The sequence below is a fragment of the Hemiscyllium ocellatum genome, chromosome 13, assembly GCF_020745735.1.
Source record: "Hemiscyllium ocellatum isolate sHemOce1 chromosome 13, sHemOce1.pat.X.cur, whole genome shotgun sequence".
NCBI lineage: Eukaryota > Metazoa > Chordata > Chondrichthyes > Orectolobiformes > Hemiscylliidae > Hemiscyllium > Hemiscyllium ocellatum.
In genome coordinates this window covers 3,351,030-3,374,723 of record NC_083413.1, presented here as the reverse complement: position 1 = coordinate 3,374,723, position 23,694 = coordinate 3,351,030, and the positions used below count along the sequence as shown (strand labels likewise).

At 42.8% G+C, this 23,694-nt stretch overlaps 1 protein-coding gene across 1 annotated transcript in view; it reads right to left on the bottom strand.

Moving 5' to 3' along the window:
• The window catches only part of LOC132821747 (collagen alpha-5(IV) chain-like), a 276,828-nt gene that overhangs the window by 179,368 nt on the left and 73,766 nt on the right, over positions 1-23,694 (bottom strand). The window contains exons 3-7 of the mRNA XM_060834471.1: positions 15,167-15,256; positions 12,222-12,266; positions 9,012-9,056; positions 3,915-3,977; positions 3,685-3,738 (exon numbers count right to left, since the gene is read on the bottom strand). Of these exons, the coding sequence (XP_060690454.1) occupies positions 3,685-3,738; positions 3,915-3,977; positions 9,012-9,056; positions 12,222-12,266; positions 15,167-15,256 (297 nt within the window). The remainder of the gene's footprint in view (positions 1-3,684; positions 3,739-3,914; positions 3,978-9,011; positions 9,057-12,221; positions 12,267-15,166; positions 15,257-23,694) is intronic.

Here is a 23,694-nt window from a genome sequence, read left to right as displayed (position 1 = left end):
GGAATAACTTTGACTTTTGCCTTTATGTAAAAAGGAGACATTGAAACACTAGTCTCTTACTCATCTCTTCTAGTCTGAATTTTCAAAATGAAATAGTGAGGAATGGTGTGATGTAAATGAGACTGCCAATTTGTGAGAAAAAATAATTTCCACTGTTATGGCATCTTTCATAACTTCAGGGCATCCTAAAGCATTGAAGTGGCAATGACGGACAACCTGGAGTTCCAGGATTTTGATCCAGCGACAGTGAAGAATCAGTGATATAATTCCAAGTTAGGGTCTTGAATAGAATGTGCAGGTGGTGTTTAGAGTCATAGAGATGTACAGCATGGAAACAGACCATTCGGTCCAACCTGTCCATGCCAACCAGATATCCCAACCCAATAGTCCCACTTGCCAGCACCCGGCACATATCCTTCTAAACCCTTCCTATCCATGTATCCATTCAAATGCCTTTTAAATATTACAATTGTACTAGCCTTCTCTGGCAGCTCATTCCATACACATACCACCCTCTGCGTGAAAACGTTGCCCCTTAGGTCTCTTTTATATCTTTCCCCTCTCACCCTAAACCTATGCCCTCCAGCTCTGGACTCCCCCACCCCTGGGAAAAGACTTTGTCTATTTACACTATCCATGCTTCTTATCATTTTGTAAACCTCTATATAGGTCACCCCTCAGCCTCCGACGCTCCAGGGAAAACAGCCCTAGACTGCTCAGCCTCTACCTATAGCTTAAATCCTCCAACCCTGGCAATATCCTTGTAAATCTTTTCTAAACCCTTTCAAGTTTCACAATGTCTTTCTAATAGGAAGGAGACCAGAATTGCACGCAATATTCCAACCGTGGTCTAACCAATGTCCTGTATGCCACTTGTCACCGGCTGCCATATATTTGCTGTCCTCCTTGGTAATGAAGGTCATTCATTTACAAGGTGCTTCAGAGAGGCCTGGGTGAATTGTTGCAATACATCTTAGAACAAGGACAGCCAACAGATGTTATCTACCTGGACTTCAAGAAGGCTTTGATAAGGTGCTGAGTAAGGTAAGGGCCCATGGTGTTAGAGGCAAGGTGCTAGCATGGATAGAAACTTGGCTGTCTGGCAGAAAGCAGAGAGTGGGGATAAAAGGGTCCTTCTCAGGATGGCAGCTGGTGACAAGTGGTGTTCTGCAAGGCTCAGTGTTGGGACCACAACTTTACACTTCATACATTAATGATCTAGATGAAGGAATGGAGGGTATTCTGGCTAACTTTACAGACAATATAAAGATAGGTAGAGGGACAGGTGGCATTGTGGAGGCGGGAGGCTTAAGAAGGATTTGGACAGGTTAGGAGAATAGGCAAAAAAGTGGCAAATGGAGTATAATATGGGAAAGTGTGAGGTCATGCACTTTGGCATAAGAATAGAGTATTGGACTGCTTTCTAAATGGGGAGAAAACAAAAAGACTGAACTGTAAAGAGACTTCGAAATTCTCGTCCAGGATTCTCACAAGGTAAATGTGCAGGTTGGGTCAATAGTTAGGAAGGCAAATGCAATGTTGCCATTTATTTTGAGAGGACTTGAATATAAAAGCAGGTATGCTCTTCTGAGGCTCTAGTTAGACCACATTTGGAGTATTGTGCACAATTTTGGGCCCCATATCTCAGGAAGGATGTACGGGCCCTGGAGCGTGTTCAGAGGAGGTTTACGAGATTGATCCCAGGAATGAAAAGCTTGACATATGAGAAATGTTTGAGGATTGTGGGTCCATACTTGATGGAGTTTAGAAGAATGAGGGGGTATCTAATTGAAACACTGAACAGCCTGGACAGAGAGGATGCTGGGAAGATGTTTCCATTGGCAGGAGAGACTAGGTCACAAGGACATAGCCTGGTGTAAAGGGAAGACTTTTTAGAATGAAGAAAAGGGGAAACTTCTACAGCCAGAGAGTGGTGAATCTATAGAATTCATTGCCACAGAAGGTTGTGGAGGCCAGGTCATTGAGTATATTTAAGACAGAGATAGATAGGTTCTTGAGTATCAAAGGAATCAAGGGTTACAGGGAGAAAGTGGGAGAATGGGGTTGAGAAACATATCAGCCATGATTGAATGGCAGGGCAGACTCAATGGGCTGAATGGCCTAATTTATGCTCCTATGTCTTGTGGTCTTATCTTGTGTATGGGACACAATGCTGCCATTAAGTGTCAGTGTTGGAGGGAGTAAATGTTGAAAGTGAGGGATGGGATGATAATCAAACAGGCTGCTTTAGAGGAACAAATTAATGCAGATGCTGGAATCTGTACTGAAGACAACAAATGCTGGAGATCACGACGGGTCAGGTAGCATCCTTGGAGAGATTCAAGAGTGTGGTGCTGGAAAAGCACAGGCAGGTCAGGCAGCATCAGAGGAGCTGGAGAATTGACATTTCGGGCAAAAGCCCTTCATGGAGAAAGATCAAGCTAACGTTTCAAGTCTAGATGACTCTTCATCAGAATTGAATCAAAGTGTGGAGGAGCAGCACTTATGCTATAGGTTTGGGGTGTGGGGTTGGGGGGAATGCTCAGAGTAGAGTGTGTCAGGTGCCGGTGAAAAGAACGGTGTTGATAGTTCAGACTAAGTGATCCAAGTGTGAGAATGGCAGAACACTGGTGTGTCTCCTACCAGAATTGAAAGACATACAAGCAGTAATTAGGCCCTTCAGCCCATCACATCTACTCTACCATTCAATCATGGCTGACAAGCTTTTCAACCCTACTCTCCCGCTTTCTCCCCGTAACCCTTCATCTCTTTGACAATCAAGAACTTATCTATCTCCATCTTAAATATACTTAATGAGGATAGTTAGTGAGATGGGGGAATCCAGAAGGCTGTAAAGTGCCTGGTCTGAAGGTGAGATGTTGTTCCCTCAGTTTGCGCTGGGATTCACTGGAACACAGCAGCATGCCAAGGACAGACACATGGCCATGTGAGCAGGGCGCTGTGTTAAAATGACTGGCTATGGGAAGGTCAGGGTTCTACTTGCACATAGACTGGAAGTGTTGTGCAAAACGGTCACCCAGTCTGTATTTGGTGTCTCCAATGTAGAGTAGGCCACATTGGGTATAGCGAATACTGGCTGCTTTGTCCTGGATGGTCTTGAGCTTCTCAAACATTGTTGGAGCTGCACTCATCCAGGCAAGTGAGGAATACTGCATCACATTTGTACCTTATAGATGATGGACAGGTTGGAGAGTTAGGACGTGAATAACTTGCTCCAGGATTTCTAGTTTCTGACCTGTTCCTGTAGCCACTACATTATTATAGTGAGTCCAGTTCAGAACTGCTCAATAGTTCATTGATGGTGATGCTATTGAATGTCAAGTAGAGATTGTTACATTCTCTCTTGTTGGAGATGGTCATTGCCTAGCATTTGTGTGCTGTGAATGTTTCTTGCTACTTATCAGCGCAAACCAGGTTGGATGAAGACTATTTAGAATAAATAGTCAGCACAAAAGCCTGTGGTATTGGTGTAGGTTGAAGTCTTTCAGCTGTGTGAGCAGTGTTAGTTGTCAGCCTTTCGCAGTGATTTGTATTTTTGCACCACCTTTCACTGTCCCGTACTGCCTGTTGAGAATGTGCCTGGGAAAGGGACTGATATCAGGGTGCTTATAAATTAAATATTAGTAATCTTACTGGTTTCAGTAAGCTTTGTAAAGTACATACTTGGAGTCCTGTAAATCCTTCTGAGCCAGGAATTCCTGGAAAACCAGGATCACCCTGTAAAAGAAAGAACTTGCAATTTTTATGTATTCCTGTGAAGCACTACGTGTGTCAAACTAACATTAGATTACAATGGAAATTCCAAGTACTTCCTGATTAACAATGCTGCTCAAGTCTGAACTCAAAAGCTCACCATTTTAAAAACTAAATTGATGTTTTAAGGCTGGCCTTACCTTTGTGCCATTGCATCCTGGTATGCCCTTCGGACCTTGAGGACCATCTTTTCCAGAGATACCCTAGATGGAAAGAGTTGGAGTTTACTTCAGAAACTTATGAATGAAAGTAAGGTACATGCTGGAAACAACTGAAATTCTGACTCCTTGGTTTGGTCAGCCAGGTGACATTACACAATGCAAAAGCATAGGACATTGGTAACTCAAATGATGTACATAGTGTACAATAATGTAAACTCTAGTTGCCGCACTCTGTCCTTGTTGCTTTGGGTGCAAAGTCTATTACAGATTGGAGTGGATTACTCTGTCATCTCTATGACTTTAAATAAAGGGAATAAACTTAGTCAGCACCTTGGTCCTGCTTGACAATATGTAAAACTATCCATACCTCAGGAAATTCACATTCAGGCAAGGCCATTGTAATGGTTAGAATGGAAAATATAAATATCACTGTACCTCAAGATCTTCTTAGGCTAAGGTGTGTTTGACAGAATTTTGCGTGAAGTTTAGCTCTAGGGCCACCATTATCTAATACTACAAATAGAAAATAATTTTCACTTTCGATGTGAGTTGCTGTAGGTCATCACTTGACATTTACTGAAACATAAGGCCAATGTAGGTCCAGTAGAATAAATAGGAATGAATAAATATGAGCTCTGATTTTCAGGTAGAAATGTTACAATTTAGGATTTCACCGACTAGTCCAGATCATGGTTGGCATTACACAGCATTCCTGTATCCACCTTAACGCATGTCTGTGGTGCTGTCCATTTCTGTGAGCCCCGTGGACAGCATGAGATCCTGGCAAAAGTGAGGACTGCAGATGCTGGAAACTAGAGTCTAGATTAGAGTGATGCTGGAAAAGCACAGCAGGTCAGGCAGCATCCGAGGAGCAGGAAAATCGACATTTCAGGCAAAAGCCCTTCATCAGGAACGGAGGAGCCAGCATGAGATGCTGGCAGCATTGTTTGCTGATACGTGCACAGCTCAGACAGGCTGCTTCTTCAAGGGATGTGGCAGAGCAAGATTACTGCAGTGCAGTAGAGGAGGTATTGGATATATTAGAACGTATGAATGTGGATAAACCTCCTGGTCCTGACCAGATATATCCTAGAACGCTGCAAGCCGCTAGAGAAGAAATTGCGAGGGCCCTGGCTGATATTTTTCCATTATCGTTAGGCACCGGAAGACTGGAGGGTAGTGAATGTTATGCCCTTATTCAAGAATGGTTGCAAAGAAAAACCTGGGAACTATAGACCAGTAACATCTGTGGTATGTCAGTTACTCGAGAATATTTTGAGGGATAAGATATACATGCATTTGGAAAGACAGGGTTTGATTAAGAATAGTCAGCATGGCTTTCTGAGTAGGAGCTGAAAATGTGTTGCTGGAAAAGCACAGCAGGTCAGGCAGCATCCAAGGAGCAGGCGATTCGACGTTTCGGGCATAAGCCCTTCTTCAGGAATCAGCACTGATCTCCAGCATCTGCAGACCTCACTTTCTCCTTTGTGAGTAGGAGATCATGCCTCATAAATTTGTTCAAGTTCTGTGATGAAGTGACCAGGAAGGTTGATGAGGGCAGGGCGTAGATGTAGTTGATATGGATTTCAGTAGGCCTTTGGTAAGGTTCCACAGGCGAGCTGGCAAATTGGGTACAAAATTGGCTGGACAGTAGGAAGCAGAGGGTATTAGTGGAAAGATGCTTGTCATCTGGAGGCCTGTGACTAGTGGAGTGCCTCAGGGATCGGTGCTGGGCCCATTACTGTTTGCCCATTACGATATCAATGATTTGGATGAGAATGTACAAGGCATTATTAGTAAGTTTGCTGATGACACTAAAATAGGTGGTATCGTGGACAGTGAGGAATGTTATCAGAACTTGGAGCAAGACCTTGATCAGCTGTGGAAGTGGGTCGAAAAATGGCAGATGGAGTTTAATATGGACAAGTGTGAAGTCTTGCATTTTGAAAAGTCAAACCATTAGGAGTTTAATTGTGAATGGTAGGGCCTTAAGAAGTGTAGTGGTACAAAGGGACCTTGAAGTTCAGGTTCACAGTTCTCTGAGAGGGAGGTCACAGGTAGACAGGACAGTGAAGGCAGCTTTTGGCATACTGGCCTTCATCAGACAGGACATTGAGTACAGAAACTGGAAAGTTATCTTGCAGTTTTACAGAATTTTGGTAAGGCCACACTTGGGAGTATTGTGTTCAGTTTTGCTCACCTTTCTATAAGAAGGATGTTATTAAACTGGAAAGAGTGCAGAAGAAATTAACAAGGATATTGCCTGGACTCAATGGTCTGAGTTATAGAGAGAGGTTGGACAAGCTAGGACTTTTTCTTTACAGTGTAGGAGGCTAACGGGGGGGTGGGGGGGGGAGCCTTACATAGGTGTATAGATCATGAGAGGCATGGACAGGGTGAATGCACTCAGTCTTTTTCCCAGGGTTGGGGATATCGAGGACATCAGTTTAAAGTTAGAGGGGAAAGAATGAAAGGGAACCTGAGGGGCAAGTTTTTACAAGGAGGGTGGCACACATATGGAATGAACTGCCAGCAGAAGCGGTTGAAGTGGTTACATTAACGACATTTAAAAGGCATTTGGACAAATACATGAACAGGAAAGGTTTAGAAGGATATGGGCCAACTGCAGGGAAACGTGGTGAGTGTGGACAGACATTTTGGTGGCATGGACCTGTTCGGGCCCAAGGGCCTGTCTCCGTGCTATAAACTCTCTTTGACTTTGTTTCTGGGATACAGAATACCAGAGTGAAGGGATCCATGAGTCTGGCATGTGAGTGTGTGTACTGGCAAGGAATATTCAGGGAGATTGAATGACTTGTGTATGCATGTGAGACATGTCACATGAGCAAACCCACATGCACAGAATATTCCAGCCATTTCTTGGAAAAGGATAGCAAAAAGGATTACTTTTTCAAAAATCTTACTGTTCAACAATTTAATAATATAACAAGTGCAACCATTCCTAATACAAAGACTACTATTTTTAGTTTATTCAATGATCTGAAATGGATAGTGTTGGATAACTCACCACAGTGCATGGCAACAAAACAGAAGTTGATGGAAAAGCTCAGCAGGTCTGATAGTAACTGGGAAGAGAAATCAAAGTTAACATTTTGGGTCCAGTGACCCTTCCACAGAATAGTTTTGATTTATAGCATCCACAGTTCTTTCAGTTCTTACACTTCAATGACAAACCATTTCAAAACATTTTTACTTCATAGGGAGTGACTAACACCATGTCGTCACTCCCCTGTCCACACTCAATCTATTCAGAACATAGAACATTACAGCGCAGCGATGTTGCACCGACCAATCTGAGACCCACCTATCCTTCACTATTCCTTTTTCATCCATATGGTACCTATGTGGACAGTGACTTGAGTCTGCTCCCCCTCCCCCTCAAGAATCCCGAAAACACGATCAGAGACATCATGAACACTGGCACCTGGGGGGGCAACACACCAATCGTGAGTCTCCCTCATTCCCACAGAACCTCCTATCTGTCCCCCTAACTATGGAGTCCCTAATGACAAATGCTCTGATCCTCTCACTGTTCCTCTGAGCAACAGGGACAGACTCTGTGCTAGAGACCTGTACCCCATGGCTTACCCCTGGTAAATCGGTCCTCCCCCAACAGTATCCAAAACAGTATACTTATTATTGAGGAGAACAGCCACAGGGGGCTGCTGCACTGCCTGCTGGTTCCCTTTCCATCCCCTGACTGTAACCTTTTCTCTTGTACCTGAGGTGTGACTGCCACCCTGTAACTCCTCTCAATAACCCCCTCCGCCTCCTGAAAAAGCTATATGGTGAGTAATGTCAAATCGATGATTGACAAGCATCCAGCAACTAAAGATTATTGTACTTTATTGCTGTCTTTTGTGCAACATCAGTGAAAAAGGATTACCTTCCACAGCAAAACCTCTGTTTGAACAGTTAATGCAATTGCTTGCACTGGCACAATGGAAGATGGTTGTTTTGTTGGAGGTCAGTTATCTCAGCTCTAAGAAACCTCAGCAGGAGTTTCTCAGGGTAGTGTCCTGGGTCAAATCAATGACCTTCCCTACATCATAGGGTCAGAAGTAGGGATGATTGTGTAATGCTCAATATCATTTGTGACTCCTCAGATACTGAAGCTGTCCATGCCCAAAGGCTTCCAGATCTGGACTATATCAGGCTTGGACTGACAAGTGACAACTAATGTTGGCGCCACACAAATGTCAGGTAATGACCATCTCCAACACGAAAGAATATAACCATCACCCCATGACATTCAATGGCATTGCCATCACTGAAATTCCTACTATCAACATCCAAGGATTATACTGACCAGAAATTGAACTGTACCAGCGATATAAAAACAGGTGAGTAACTCCCCTCCTGACTCTCCAAAGCCTGTCCACCATCTACTTGCTTGGATTAAGAACCTCACCAGCATCCAGGCCAAAGGAACCATTTAGTGGCACTCTCTGCAACTACCTAAGCATTCACTCCCTTGAACACACGCTGCAAATGATAGCGGCATGTACCAACTACTAGATGCATTCCAGCAACTCACCAAGGCTTCAACAACACCTTCCAAACTCACAACCATCTCCATCCAGAAAGAAAAGGGAAGCAAATATATGGGAACCACCACCTCCTGCAAATTCCCGTCCAAGCCACTCACCATCCTGAATCGGAAATATATCACTGTCACCAGTGTCACCAGCTCAAGGTTCTGGAATTCCCTCCTAATGGCATGGTGGGTCTACCTACTGCAATGGTTCAAGAAGGCAGCTCACCATCACCTTCTCAAGGGGCAACTAGGGACAGGCAATAAATGCTGGATTAGCCAGTAACATCCACATCCTGTCACTGAAATAAAAGATAAATATAAGTTGGCTGTTATTCATAAATATGAATGGGAACACCAGTCCATAATGCTTTCCTATCCTGTGATCCTTTTTAAAAGCTTTAGCGTGTATTAATTTTGTAGTTTGGTCATTTCCACATTGTATATCTTGTGATGGAAGAAAGACTAGCATTCAAGGAAAGTCCAGGGTGCTGTGTAATTTGTCATTTTTGTTTACTCACTGGCACAGCAGGGTTTCCTGGATGGCCTGGTAAACCTATAGGTCCCTAGGGAAATAAAAAGAAAAGAAAGTATTAATTATACCGCTACCAAATGGATCATAATTTGCAGATATTTTCTAACCAATTTGTTCAGAGATGTTATGACCCAACTCTGGTGCAGTTGGGACCTAAGCCCAGGCCTCCTGGTCCAGAAATTGGGGAACTACCACTGTACCACAAGAGCCTTAAAGAAGACCAATCCATCAATATTTGTTACAATGTTTCTGCCCAATTTCTGCTAAACCACAAGAAGAGGAGATGATGCCTTGTTGTATTATTGTTAAACTGTTAATCCAGAAAAAGTGAGCACTGCAGATACTGGTGATCAGAGTGGTGCTGGAAAAGCATAGCAGGTCAGGCAGCATCTGAGGAGCGGGAGAGTCGACATTTTGGGCATACGCCCTTCATCAGGAACAAGGCTTGGGGGCCGAAGGGGTAGAGAGATAAATGGGAGGGGGGTGGGGCTGGGGTGTAATGTAGCTGAGAGCGTGATTGGTAGATGGAGGTGGGGGTAAAGGTGAAAGGTCAGGGAGGAGGGTGGAGCGGTTAGATGGGAAGGAAGATGGACAGATCATGTGGATGGTGCTAAGCTGGAAAGTTGGAACTGGGATAAGGTGGGGGGGGAGGGGAAATGAGGAAATTGGTGAAATCCACATTGAACCCATGTGGTGGGAGGTTCCCCGAGGTGGAAGATGAGGTGTTCTTCCTCCTGGTGTCGGGTGGTTAGGGCGTGGAGAAGGAGGAGGCCGAAGACCTGCAGAGTGGGAAGGGGAGTTGAAGTATTCGGCCATGGGGTGGTGGGGTTGGCTGGTGTGGGTGTCCTGGAAATGTTCTCTGAAGAGCTATGTGAGTAGGCGTCCAGTCTCCCCAAGGTAGAGGATCCTGCATCAGGAACAACGGATACAGTAAATGACGTGTGGAAGTGCAGGTGAAACTTTGATGGATATGGAAGGCTCCTTTGGGGCCTTGGACGGAGGTGTGGGGGGAGGTGTGGGCACAGGTTTTGCAATTCCTGCGGTGGCAGGGGACGGTGCCAGGAGGTGATGGTGGGTTGGTGGGAGGGCATGGACATGACAAGGGAGTGGTGGACAAACTGGTCTCTCTGAAATGCAGATAGTGGTGGGGAGGGAAATGTATCTCTGGTCGTGGGGTCCATTTATAGGTAGCGGAAATGGCAGAGGATAATGCGATGCATATGGAGGCTGGAAGATGAGGACTGGGGGGGGTTCTGTCCTTGTTGAGGTTATAAGGGTGGGGTTCAAGGGCGGAGGGTGCAGAAAGTGAATGAGATGTGCTGGAGGGCATCATTGACCATGTGGGAGGGGCAATTGTGGTCTTCAAAGAAGGAGGCCATCTGGGGTGTTCTGTGGTGGAACTGGTCCTCCTAGGAGGAGATGTGGCTGAGGTGGAGGAATTGGGAATACGGGATAGGATGTAGGGTGGGAGGAGGTATAGTCAGGTAGCTGTGGGAGTCAGTGGGTTTGTAGAAGATGTCCGTGTTAAGTCAGTCACCGTTGATGGAGATGGAGAGGTCAAAGGAGAGAAGGGAGGTTAAGATTAGATTCCCTGCAGTATGGAAACAGGCCCTTCAGCCCAACCAGTCCACACCGACCCTCCAAAGAGTAACCCACCCAGATCCATTTCCCTCTGACTAATTGACCTAATACTATGGGGCAATTTAGCATGGCTAATTCACCTGACCTACACATCCTTTGATTGTGGAAGGAAACTGGAGCACCTGGAGGAAATCCACACAGACACATGGAGAATGTGTAAACTCCATACAGACAGTCACCCAAGGCTGGAATCGAACCTGGGACCCTGGTGCTGTGAGGCAGCAGTGCTAACCGCTGAGCTACCCTCTGAGATGGTCCAGGTGAATTTAAGGTCTCGGTGGAATGTGTTGGTGAAGTTGATGAACTATGTTCGACCTCCTCATGGGAGCACGAAGTGACGCTGATGCAGTCATCAATGTAGTGGAGGAAGAGGTGGGGAGTGGTGCCGGTGTAACTACGGAAGATGGACTGTTCTACGTAACCAACAAAGAGGCAGGCATAGATGGGGCCCATGCGGGTGCCTATGGTTACACCTTGTGTCTAGAGGAAGTGGGAGGATTCAAAGGAGAAATTAATCCAGAGATCTAAGTATGTTCTGAGGGCCTGAAATTAATCCAGAGATCGGGAAGGATGCGGAAGCATTGGAAAAGGTGCAGAGGAGATTTACCAGGGTGTTGCCTGATCTGGAGGGAAGGTCTTATGAGGAAAGGCTGAGAGACATGGGTCTGTTTTCATTGGAAAGAAGACTAAGAGGGGATTTGATAGAGACATACAAATGATCAGAGGATTATATAGAGTAGACAGTGAAAGTCTTTTTCCCAGGATGATGACATCAGCTTGTACGAGGGGGCATAACTACAAATTGAGGGGTGATAGATTTAAGACAGATGTCAGAGGCAAGTTCTTTGTGCAGAGAGTGGTAAGGGTGTGGAATGCCCTACCAGCTAACGTAGTCAACTCAGCCACATTAGGGAGATTTAAACAATCCTTAAATAAGCACATGGATGATTTTGGGGTAGTATAGGGGGACAAGCTGAGAATAGTTCACAGGTCAGTGCAACATCGAGCGCCGAAGGGCCTGTTCTATGCTGTATTGTTCTATGTTCTATGTTTTATGTTCTACGTTCTGTGATCAAAGTATGTTCTGAGGGCCTGAAGTTAAATCCTGCCATGGCTGACGTTGGTATTTGAATTCAATAAAAATCTGGAATTAAGAATCGAATGATGAGCATGTGACTATTGTTGATTGTTGGGAAAAACATCTGGTTCACTAATGGCCTTTGGGGAAGGAATCTGCCATCCTCACCAGGTCTGGCCTAGATGTGATTCCAGACCCACAACAATGTACTGACCCTTAACTGCCCTCTGGGTAGTTAGGGATGGGTAATAAATGCTGTCCTCGCCAACAACACCCATATCCTGTGAGTACTCAAACTGTGGACCCCTGCAACACATGCTCTTGAACGATTGATGATGCCTTTTGGAAATGGATGATTTTGGATCTATTGCATGGTCTTCCTTCTACTCTTTTAAACGGTAAAAAAGAGGAGCTATTTGGAAGCAGTTGTTACTTCTCTATTTGCTATTCTGTCTGATAAATATAAAAAACACTCACCCTCAAACCCTTCATGCCTGGAGGTCCTGGAAATCCAGGATTTCCCTGTTAACATCAAAATGAGGAGAAATGATGTCACATATTCAGATTTAATAAGAGAATAAAATTTAGAATTACAATCTTCATTCAACAAGCATTTAAGAACATTTTGTTCTTCATTACATTCTTTTGAACTCTTTTATTGTAATTAATAATAGATGCCAACTGGATTTTTCCAACACTTTTAGAGCCCACGTTTTCTGCTCAGCTCATGTATCTGATCAAACCCTTCAAATATAAAATGTCATTTTAATGGTAACTCTGTTTTACATTTGAAAGACACGTTTTTAAACTTTCTTTACTTTGGGATTTTTGACCACTTTTCCACACAAATAAATGTGAAAACAAAAAGCTTTAATTGTTGCGTTTTCGAGTATTGCACTTCACATCAGTGAAAAGATGCTTGATATTTGAGATGATATTGCACTGGCTAAAACACTGTTTCCCCATTGATGGTAAATAATATGCACCTCATTACTTTATCTTGAGAATTTAACAGACATTCCACTTTCAGTGTGTGATTTATGCAAGATAATTGAATTAAAATTACTGTGATTGTAATTTGTTTGGCATTTTGTGTTTGTGCCCTGAACTCACCAAGTTCTCTGTTCAGGGAAATTGGGGAAAAAAAACACGTGATAAACTTGTGTATCTGATTCAAAGTTGTGTAGTATTACAGTATTGTTACATCTCAGGTCACACCATTATGTAATTAACTATATAATATGTGTCTATTTCTATAAAAGTTAAATGTTCAGGTAGATCACTGATGTGATCAATGCCATTGAACTGAAAAGGTTTTGCCAGAAGTCATGGTTTGGAGATGCCGGTGTTGGACTTGGGGTGTACAAAGTTAAAAATCACACAACAGCAGGTTATAGTCCAACAGGTTTAATTGGAAGCACTAGCTTTTGGAGCGCTGTTCCTTCATCAGGTGGTTGTGGAGTACACAATTGTAAGCCACAGAATTTATAGCAAAAGTTGACACTGTGATGCAACTGAAATGATACTAGATTAGATTCCCTACAGTATGGAAATGTCCATCAACTGAAATGATATATTGAAAAAAATCTAGATCGAAACCAACACGCCCATACTAAAAGATGAAAGACTTAACAAACAATCCGAGTCTTTTTCAATATATAATTTCAGTTACATCACACTGTAAATTTTTGCATAAATTCTGTGGCTTATGACTTTATTCACCACAACCACCTGATGAAGGAACAGCATTCCGAAAGCTAGTGCCTCCAAATAAACCTGTTGGACTATAACCTGGTGTTGTGTGATTTTTAACTTTGACAGAAGTTGGTTCGGTTACTTTCAAAGTTCTCATCCAAACTAACCTGTATCTCCAGTGCTATAGCACAATTTATGGTATTTCAGAATGATAGAGGCACTGTGGCCAGAACCTCTGGTTTCTGCTCTTCAACTCTGGTAAGAGTGCATCTCATCAGGGTTTGGTGATGTTCTCAATGTGAATGTTGTTGGTTCTTTGTGCTTTGGCAAATACCCCAATTGCAAGCACAAAGATGGTAATGAATATTTATTTAAGTTAATCCTCTGATTTCCCACTTATCTACAGATTTTCTCTATTTTGAAAATGACATTCAGTCCATTGCCTCCTTCCAAACGGTGTATGCTTTCATTCAGAAGGAAACACAAAGAAGGCAATATTCCTTGACGGCACAAAAATCTCCAGATTTAGCTTTCAGCATCTTGTCCTTTGTTACTCTAAGTATTAAGCAACACCTAGTTTTCTAATCAACCTTTTCAGAGGTGCTATTATATACCTCTGAACCCAGGTCTCCCAGTCCACAGGTAGGGACACTACTACTGTGTCACAAGAGCCCTATTCAGCAGCACCTATCAATGGCAGCTTTAATGGGTAACTGTGAGCAACTTCCTGTTTCTTTCTCAGGTACAGGAAGTTTATTATGAAATGCTTGAGATCGAGCTCATACATCTGATCAAAGTCCTGTTGTTTCAGTACTGTGCATGGAAGGTGTTAAATGATGTCCATAACCAACAGAAAACCACTATAGCCCATGTAGTTTGTAGATAAAACTTGTCCTACCCACAAGGCTGGAATCATTTCTGTTTCTATAAAGACAATTAAAGTTAATTTTCACCACTCTGTTGCCTGTGCAGTTTGGAGATAATCTGGATTCCCGAAAACACCGTCATCATTGATGAGAATTTGCATGAGCAACAGGACTTCACTGAACTATCTTGATAACTTCGTGTTAAAAAAAAACACATAAAGATGGTGGAAACATTACAAAAAATATTACATTGGCTTCCATATCTAAAAAGAGTGTATGAGCCTTGGAGGGGTCCAAAGAAGGTTTCACAAGAATGATCTCAGGGATGAAGGGTTGGTCATACAAGGGGTGGTTGAGGCCTATGAGTCTGTACTCGATGGAATTTAGAAGGATGAGGTGGGATCTGATTGAAACTTACAGAATTCTGGGAGGGTGCTGAATCTGTGGAACTCTTTGCTGCAAAAGGCTGTTGAGGCCAAGTCATTAAGTGTATTTAAGACAGAGATAGATAAGTCCTTCTTTGGTTAGGGGATCAAAGGGTATGGGGCGAAGGCAAGAGAATGAGGCTAAGAAACATATCAGGCATGATCAAGTCTCAGTGGGCTGAGTCGCCTATTTCTGTTCCTGTATCTTATGGTCTTACTGTAAAATGCGGTATAGAGAATGCGGGCCTAGTTCCTATCTACCTCTACAAGCATATCATACATGTATTTTACAAATTATTTAATTAGCATTGATCACTACTTTGAATGAGGCCAGCAAACGCTTAATGACAGGGTAATTGTTGTAGTATTCTCCGTTATGGCAAGCTCTGTTATTATAACTCCTTGTCTTTAACTAGTCTTTTTGGAGCTGACTTACCCTAGGACCTTCCGGACCTCGAGGACCCTCCGTACCTGGAAATCCTGGAATTCCAGGTGGACCCTGTGCACCAGGGAAGCCTCTTTCGCCCTGCCATGACATGGAAAAGGATTTTGAAGTCAATCTTGTGGAAGTACTTTAGAAGTTAATAGAATTAATACCAAAAAAAACCTTTCACCACATAATATATATCTTAGCTTGCCGAGCAAGATTAAAAAAAAACTCTTTATGCCATTAAGAAATATTTTTGGTTCCCCTGTTCTTGGGAAAGACAGCACATACCTTGCACAGTAGCAGCATGAAATGGCTTTCCTACCTATTGGTCAAATTATATTCAACCAGCCCACACTCACAAAGCATAAAAGTAATACCTCTTGTTAGATGTGATTCCAACATTAGCAAGTACTTGCTGAACAATCCTTAGGATGCTGATAGTTACACTAATAATCAATTTAAGATAATTATTTAAATATATAATGTGACTCTCTTTGCTTGTTAGAAACTGCATGCATTCATTTGCAGGAACCCATTCTCTGCAAACGAAGGGAAGTTGTTCAAGTCTTGTGACTTTTTAAAAATTACCCAGAAGCCATGTACAGTCCGCCCCTTCCCCATCAGTGTCCCCATGGTAATGTACTGGCCGAGCAGAGTTCACTAGCCTTCTTGCATTTGTCTTGACCGGTGCAAGACAAAAGCTTCAGCTATGTTTTTCTTTTCGTCAGTAATCAAGTTCTATAATAACAACCAAACGTTGATGACATTTTCAAAAATAAAACCCAAGTTGCAACTCAATTTTTAAAAAAATACCTGTCAATTAATTTTAAGCAATTTATAGTCACTGGGTTGTTCAGAACTTGAGTATTGAGAAAATAGAGACATCTTGTTGAAATTTCTTGTTTTGCACTCATCAAGACATTCAATAGAATTGTAAGGCAAACAGCATTTTATACTGTATGATAAGAGAATGGTGGCGAACTGACTCAGATTGGTAGCAGCATTGTGATAGAACATACCCAGTTAAAGGATCACTGTCAGTTTACAATCAAGCTTAAGCTGTCAAGTTTAAAGTGGACAAGTTGATTCTCTTTGGTCAAGGCATTGCTCCGAGGAATGAACCAGAGAATGGTTGTTGCTTATTTTGTTAAGTTGAAACAAGCATAGAGTCATAGAGTTGTACAGCATGGAAACAGACCCTTTGGTCCAACTCATCCATGCTGACCAGACATCCTAAGTTAAGCTTGTCTCATTTGCTAGCATTTGGCCCATATCCCTCCTAACCTTCCTAATCATATACCCATCCAGATGCCTTTTAAATGTTGCAATTGTACCAGCCTGCACCACTTCCTCTGGCAGCTCATTCCATACACGCACCACCCTCTGTGTGAAAACATTGCCCCTTAGGTCCCTTTTAAATCTTTCTCCGCTCACCCTAAACCTATGTCCTCTAGTTCTGGCCTCCCCGACCCCAAGGAAAATACTTTGTCTATTTACCCTATCCATGCCCCTCATAATTTTATAAACCTCGAAAAGGTCACCCCTCAGCCTCTGATACTCTAGGGAAAACAGTCCTAGCCTGTTCAGCCTCTCCCTATATCTCAAACCCTCCAACCCTGGCAACATCCTTGACTCCACTGTCAAGGAGCTATGAACCTGCACTCCAAGGTGTCTTTGTTCAGCAACACTCCCTAGGACCTTACCATTAAGTGTATAAGTCCTGCTAAGATTTACTTTCGCAAAATGCAGCACCTCGCATTTATCTGAATTAAACTCCATCTGCCACTTCTCAGCCCAATGGCTCATCAGGTCAAGATCCTGTTTTAATCTGAGGTAACCCTCTTCGCTGTCCACTACACCTCCAATTTTGGTGTCATCTGCAAACTTACTAACTGTACCTCTTATGCTCACATCCAAATCATTTATGTAAATGACAAAAAGTAGAGGACCCAGCACCGATCCATATGGCACTCCACTGGTCACAGGCCTCCAGTCTGAAAAACAACCCTCCACCACCACCACTCTGTCTTCTACCTTTGAGCCAGTTCTGTATCCAAATGGCTAGTTCTCCCTGTATTCCATGAACTCTAACTTTGCTAATCAGTCTCCCATGGGTAACCTTGTCGAACGCCTTACTGAAGTCCATATAGATCACATCTACTGCTTGCCCTCATCAATTCTCTTTGTTACTTCAAAAAACTCAATCAAGTTTGTGAGACATAATTTCCCACGCACAAAGCCATGTTGACTATCCCAAAACAGTCCTTGCCTTTCCAAATACATGTACATCCTGTCCCTCAGGATTCCCTCCAACAATTTGCCCACCACTGAGGTCAGGCTCACTGGTCTATAGTTCCCTGGCTTGTCTTTACTGTCCTTCTTAAACAGTGGCACCACGTTAGCCAACCTGCAGTCTTCCGGCACCTCACCTGTGACTATCGATGATTCAAATATCTCAGCAAGAGGCCCAGCAATCACTTCTCTAGCTTCCCACAGAGTTTTCGGGTACACCTAATCCGGTCCTGGGGATTTATCCATGTTTACCGTTTCAAGACATCCAGCACTTCCTCCTCTGTAATCTGGACATTTTGCAAGATGTCACCATCTATTTCCCTACAGTCTATATCTTCCATATCCTTTTCTACAGTAAATACTGATGCAAAATATTCATTTAGTATCTCCCCAATTTTCCGTGGCTCCACACAAAAGCTGTTTTGCTGATCTTTGAGGGGCCCTATTCTCTCCCTAGTTACCCTTTTGTCATTAACGTATTTGTAACAACCCTTTGGATTCTCCTTAATTCTGTTTGGCAAAGCTATCTCATGTCCCCTTTTTGCCCTCCTGATTTCCCTCTTAAGTATACTCATACTTCCTTTATACTCTTCTTGCCCTCCACCGATGTCAGACTCCCCAGTCAATAGTTTCCTGGCTTTTTCTTTACCACATTTCTTAAATAGTCACACTTCCCCTGTGGTATTGATGATACAAATATCTCATCATATGTGTGTGATCTTTCTGTCTGCAAGGCCTGTGTATCAACATATTCAGCTTCTAGTACATGCAAGTGCACCACACATCAATGCACAAGTGGCAATTTTGAATTGGTTGTTGGTATAAATCATGGTACATTCAGGATTATTTGGCAAATGTGTCCAATCATAGAATTACATCTAATGTTGGATACTGTTTTGAGTGCAGCTTGCATTGTATGAGTTTCAGGTATTTTTAAGTCCCATGGTAAAACATACAAAATGATTCAAAGAAAGAGGACAAAGGGTTTTTTTTGAAAATCTTACTTCCACATAAATCAGAATCTATGCGAATTAACAGGAAACTATACTTCAGATAAAAAGACCAATTTCACTTGAAATGGTTCATACAATAAAAATGTCTTTCGCAACTGCAAGAACCTGTTTCAATTCCTGGATAATTGTTGCACATATTCAGTTTTAAAATTCACTAACTTGCCCTCTGGATGTAAGATTTCCCACCTTACCACGCAATTGATTGAACCCTTGAATCAATGTTGGAGACAGTAAGGAGTGTGGATGCTGGAAACCAGAGTCAGTAGGTGTGGAGCTGGAGGGGCACAGCAGGCCAGACAGAATCCAAGGGGCAGGAAGGACTATGTTTGGGACTGAGACCCTCCATCAGGGTTTGAGAGGGGGAAGGGAGCTCAGAAATAAATACAGAGAAGGAGGTGAGGCTGAGGAAGGGTAGGTGGCATAGTGATGAGTGGATGTAGGTGGTGATTGTGATTTGTTCATGGAGAGGGGTGGAGTGGATGGGTGAATAAGAAGGTGGGCAGGTAGGTCAAGTCAGGGAGGCAGAAGGAGAGAAAGGGCTGGGGTGGGGAGATTTTGAAACTGGTGACTTTCCTGCTCCTCTGATGCTGACTGACCTGCTGTGCTTCTCTAGTTCCATATTTTTGACTCTGGCTTCCAGCATCTGCAGTCCTTACTGTCTCCAAAATGCTGAACAAGCTAGAGGAACGATATCTTATATTTCAGGAGCTTACAGCCCAATGGCCTGAATATAGAGTTCACCAACTTCAAAAGGTCCCCACCCCCAGCCTCATCCCATGTGCCCCCCACTCTCCTTCCACCTCCCTACCTGACCTATCTGTCCACCTTCCTATTCATCTATCTGCTCCAGACCTCCCCACGAACCAATCACATTTACCCCCTCCCTGCATCCACCCATCACCATCCCAACTAACTTTCCCCAGCTCCACCCCCCTCCTTGTATTTATGTCTGTGCTCCCTTCCCCCTCCCCAGTCCTGATGAAGGGTCTTGGCCCCAAACGTTGACCTTCCTGCCCCCCAGATGCTGTCTGGCCTGCTGAGCTTCTCTAGCCCCACATCTATTGACCTTGAATCACGGTTCACTGTCAGGCAAATTCAGCCTGAGGGTTTTGATACAGTTAACACCTCCTCTCACTTTAGTTATATCAGTTCTGATCATGTTGTTTTCGGGAGTTGATTTCTAATTAATCAACAACATACAGTTCACAATCCTGATCTCAAACGCAAACTTTTAAATCTTTCACTTTAAATCTATAAACCAAAAATAACCAAACTTATAAAATAATTCAAAAAAAGAGGACAAAGATTTTATTTTTTGTAAATCTTACTTCAACATAAATCAGAATCTATGTGAATTAAACATGAATTAACAGGAAACTATACTTCAGATAAAAAGACCAATTTCACTTGAAATGGTTCAGATAGCTGTAAGAATCTGCATCAATTCCTGCATAAATGTTGCACATATTCAGTTTTAAAATTTAATTTCCTTTCGTTTGCTTGTATATTGCCTACCAGTAGGTTCTAGAATTCTATTTTTCTTTCTAACAACATCAAATTTTATAAAGAGGTTTACTGGCTTCTCCGCACACATATTTTATGATCCTTTTCCTGTTTGTCCTCCTTCACTTTCTGTCTGTTCCTCACTGATTACCTTCTGAGTCCAATCATTCTATCTTCTTTATTGCAATCATTCCTTTGTGTGTCTTCACTGTGTTCCTCACTGAAGAACTTCTGTATTTCTAGATGCCTTCATTATTTCCTTCATATTGACACTGCCTCCAAGTCACGTATTGTCTGGCCACGTGGACCAGAGTTGGAATGGATGGTTACAGGAAGTTAGAGTTGGTTGGTGCATACGGACCAGAAATGTTCCCTGAACCATTTGGCGAGTTTGGACTTGGTCTCTCTGATGTACAGGAGAGCACCTCGTGAGCAATGGATACTAAAAGAGGTGGTGGGAGAAATAGCAAATGTACTCGTGGTGGTTTTTCAAAATTGACTAGACTCTGGGTCAGTTCCAGAAGACCAGAAAACAGCAAATTGTTTAAAAAAGGAGGTAGACAAAAGATGGGGAATTATAAACTAGTTAGCTTAACTTCTGTCATGAGGAAAATGCTTGAATCTATCATCAAGGAAGAAATAATAAGACATCTAGATAGGAATTGTCCGATTGGACAGACATAGCATGGATTCATGAAATGCAGGTCACGTTTAACTAATTTACTGGAATTCTATGAAGACATTACAAGCACTGTGGATAATGGGGACTCAGTAGATGTGGTGTACCTAGATTTCCAAAAGCATTCAACAAGGTGCTGCACAAAAGGCTGCTGCATAAGATAAGGGTGCACGGTGTTACAGGCAATGTATTAGTGTGACTAGAGGATTGGTTAACTAACAGGAAGCAAAGGTGGGAATAAATGAGTGCTTTTCTGATTAGCAATCAGTGACTAGTGGTGTGCCTCAGGGATCAGTGTTAGGACCACAATTGTTTACAATTTACATTCATGATTTGGACTTGGGGACCATGTGTAGTATGTCACAGTTTACAGATGACACTAAGATGAGTGGCAGAGCAAAGTGTGCAGAGGACTCTGAAAGTTTGTAGAGGGATATAAATAGTTTCAGTGAGTTGGCAAATGTCTGGTGATGGAATACAATGTAGATAAATGTGAAGTCATCCATTTTGGTAGGAGTAACAGTAAAAAGGACTTTACTTGAATGGTAAAATGTTGCAGCATGCTGTTCTGCAGAGGGACCTGGGTGTCCTTGTGCATGAATCACAGAAGGTTGTTCTGCAGGTACAACAGGTAATTAAGAAGGCAAATGGAATTTTGTCCTTCATTGCGAAAGGGATTAAGTTTAAAAGCAGGGAGGTTATGTTGCAGCTGTATAGGGTGCTTGTGAGGCCACACCTGGAGTACTGTGTACAGTTTTGGTCTCCTTAAGACAGGATGCACGAGCACGAGAGGGGGTCCAGAGGAAATTCCAGAGTTGAGAAGGTTGGTTTATGAGGAGAGACTAATTAGACTGGGATTATATTCATTGGAATTCTGAAGAATGAGGGAGGATCCTATAGAAACATATATAATTATGAAGGGAATTGATAAGATAGAAGTAGAGGCGACGTTTCCACTGATGGGTGAAACTAGGACATGAGGGATAGCCTCAAGGTTAGGAGGAGCAGATTTGGGGCTGAATTGAGAAGGAATTTCTTCACCCAGAGGGTTGTGAATCTGTGGAATTCCCTGCCCAGTGAAGAGGTTGAGGCTTCCTCATTGAATGTTGTTAAAGCGAAGAGAGTTTATAGGAATACGGTGAGAGGGCGGGAGGGTGGAGCTGAGGCCATGAAAAGATCAGCCACAATCTCACTGAATGTTGGAACAGGTTCAAGGGGCCAGATGGCCTGCTCCTGCTCCTAGATCTTATGTTCTGAAGTCCTCTAAACTGCTAATACGCCTGCTTCTCATTTGTAATTTGTTAAACCATATGAAGTCCTTTTCCCTGATTTCTGATACATCAATGTTCTCTGCAGTAAATGCACTTGTAATCTTTCCCTGACATTTCTCTGAGAGATTGTTCCTTAATGATAACTTTCTAATTCTTCCAATATCTCTGCTCCTGATATTTCTCCCTGGACAATTTCCCATTTAATTATAAAGTGATATAATCGCTGCCTGTATATTTTTATCTTCTTATTGAACTGATCCTCTTGCTCATAGTGAGATCTCCACTTTATTGATTGATTTGGTTTTGGAATGTCTGTAATAGATCAGACTGATTTGAATAAATAAGAGTACATTAGTACATTACTGTGGCTGTCTGTTGTAAATGATCCCATTCCCTTCCTCCTTACAGTGATTCCTAGACCCTGGAATTACCAGAGCTAAAGGTACATTACAGACAGAACAATTAACTTTATGATTGAACTCAAACTTATCATCATCCAGGCAGGGAGTCATTACCAGTGTCCATTGTGGGTCTGGATCTGGAGATGATCAATCCTCCCCAGGCTGCAATGATTTTAGTGAGGTGGGTGTCTGCAGCTTCGACCAGGTAAGAACAGTTCTGAACTTTGTGAATTCATTTGAATAGCAGAGGTAAGCTTTTAGAGTATCAAGGTATGGCTCTGGAGTTGGTCCCAGGACAACTTTTGTGGTGGTAAGCTGTCTTTTGGTGGAAGTAAGGCAGTGATAAGGCACTCTTTGAGAGAAGTCAAAGTTTGGGATTCTATAATGAGAACATGACGGTGTGTAAAGAGAGTATGATCTCATTGTTATCAAAAAAACTGACAAGACCTTAAAGAATAGTCAAAGTTGTCAAAGAATTGTCAAATCTGTCAAAAAATATTTCATAGTGATCTGACAAAACTGTTGAGGCATTTAAAACTACAGGCCAATTGACCTTTGGAAAAAATAAAAAAGGAAACTTGTTTTCTATTTCACACTATCTGTAGACATCAGCTTGAAGATTTCAATTGCTGGATTCATGATGCATGACTGATTTGACAGGGATCCATTATCCCAGTGGAGTTCCTTCCATTTCAGGTTGCCTTCAGTTGTGGTTTGGGGATAGGCACCTGAACTTAGGCATCATGGCTTTTTATGGATGAGACATGGAGACTCAGGTGGGGGAGGGAGGGGAGTGATGGTAGCGAGGACAGAAGGGATGTTAATCTTTATTTGAAAACTTTGGGCAAAATGCTGAAGCTCCATTGTCACCCATCCCACCTGCACACTGGGCATTCTCCATTGTCACCCATCCCACCTGCACACTGGGCATTCTCCATTGTCACCCATCCCACCTGCACACTGGGCATTCTCCTTGGTCTTCTCTAACTGCATTTCCCTTGACTTACAATCCAGGTCTTTCACCCTCCTTTTCACACCAAAGTTTGTACAGCCATTTTTAAAGGATGGGTTTTAGCCAGCAATTCTCCGTCTCTGGGCACAGTCCAGGGGATCAGTATCAGTACATTGGTATTCCTGTGATTCTCTCTCAATGAGTGCAAGGTGAAAATCTTCTTTGGGATGTCTCTTTTCTCCAGCATTCCATTCTGTTCTACCGAGAGATGGTACCATTTACAATACTGCTTCTCTGAGGTGTACAGTAAAACTATGGGGCAAAGTTAGGAACACTGCAGAAACTTTGTCCCCCATCTAACAAATCACAGCAACAAGTAACAATTTGTACTAAATACCAACACACTGCCTCCAAGACAGATAG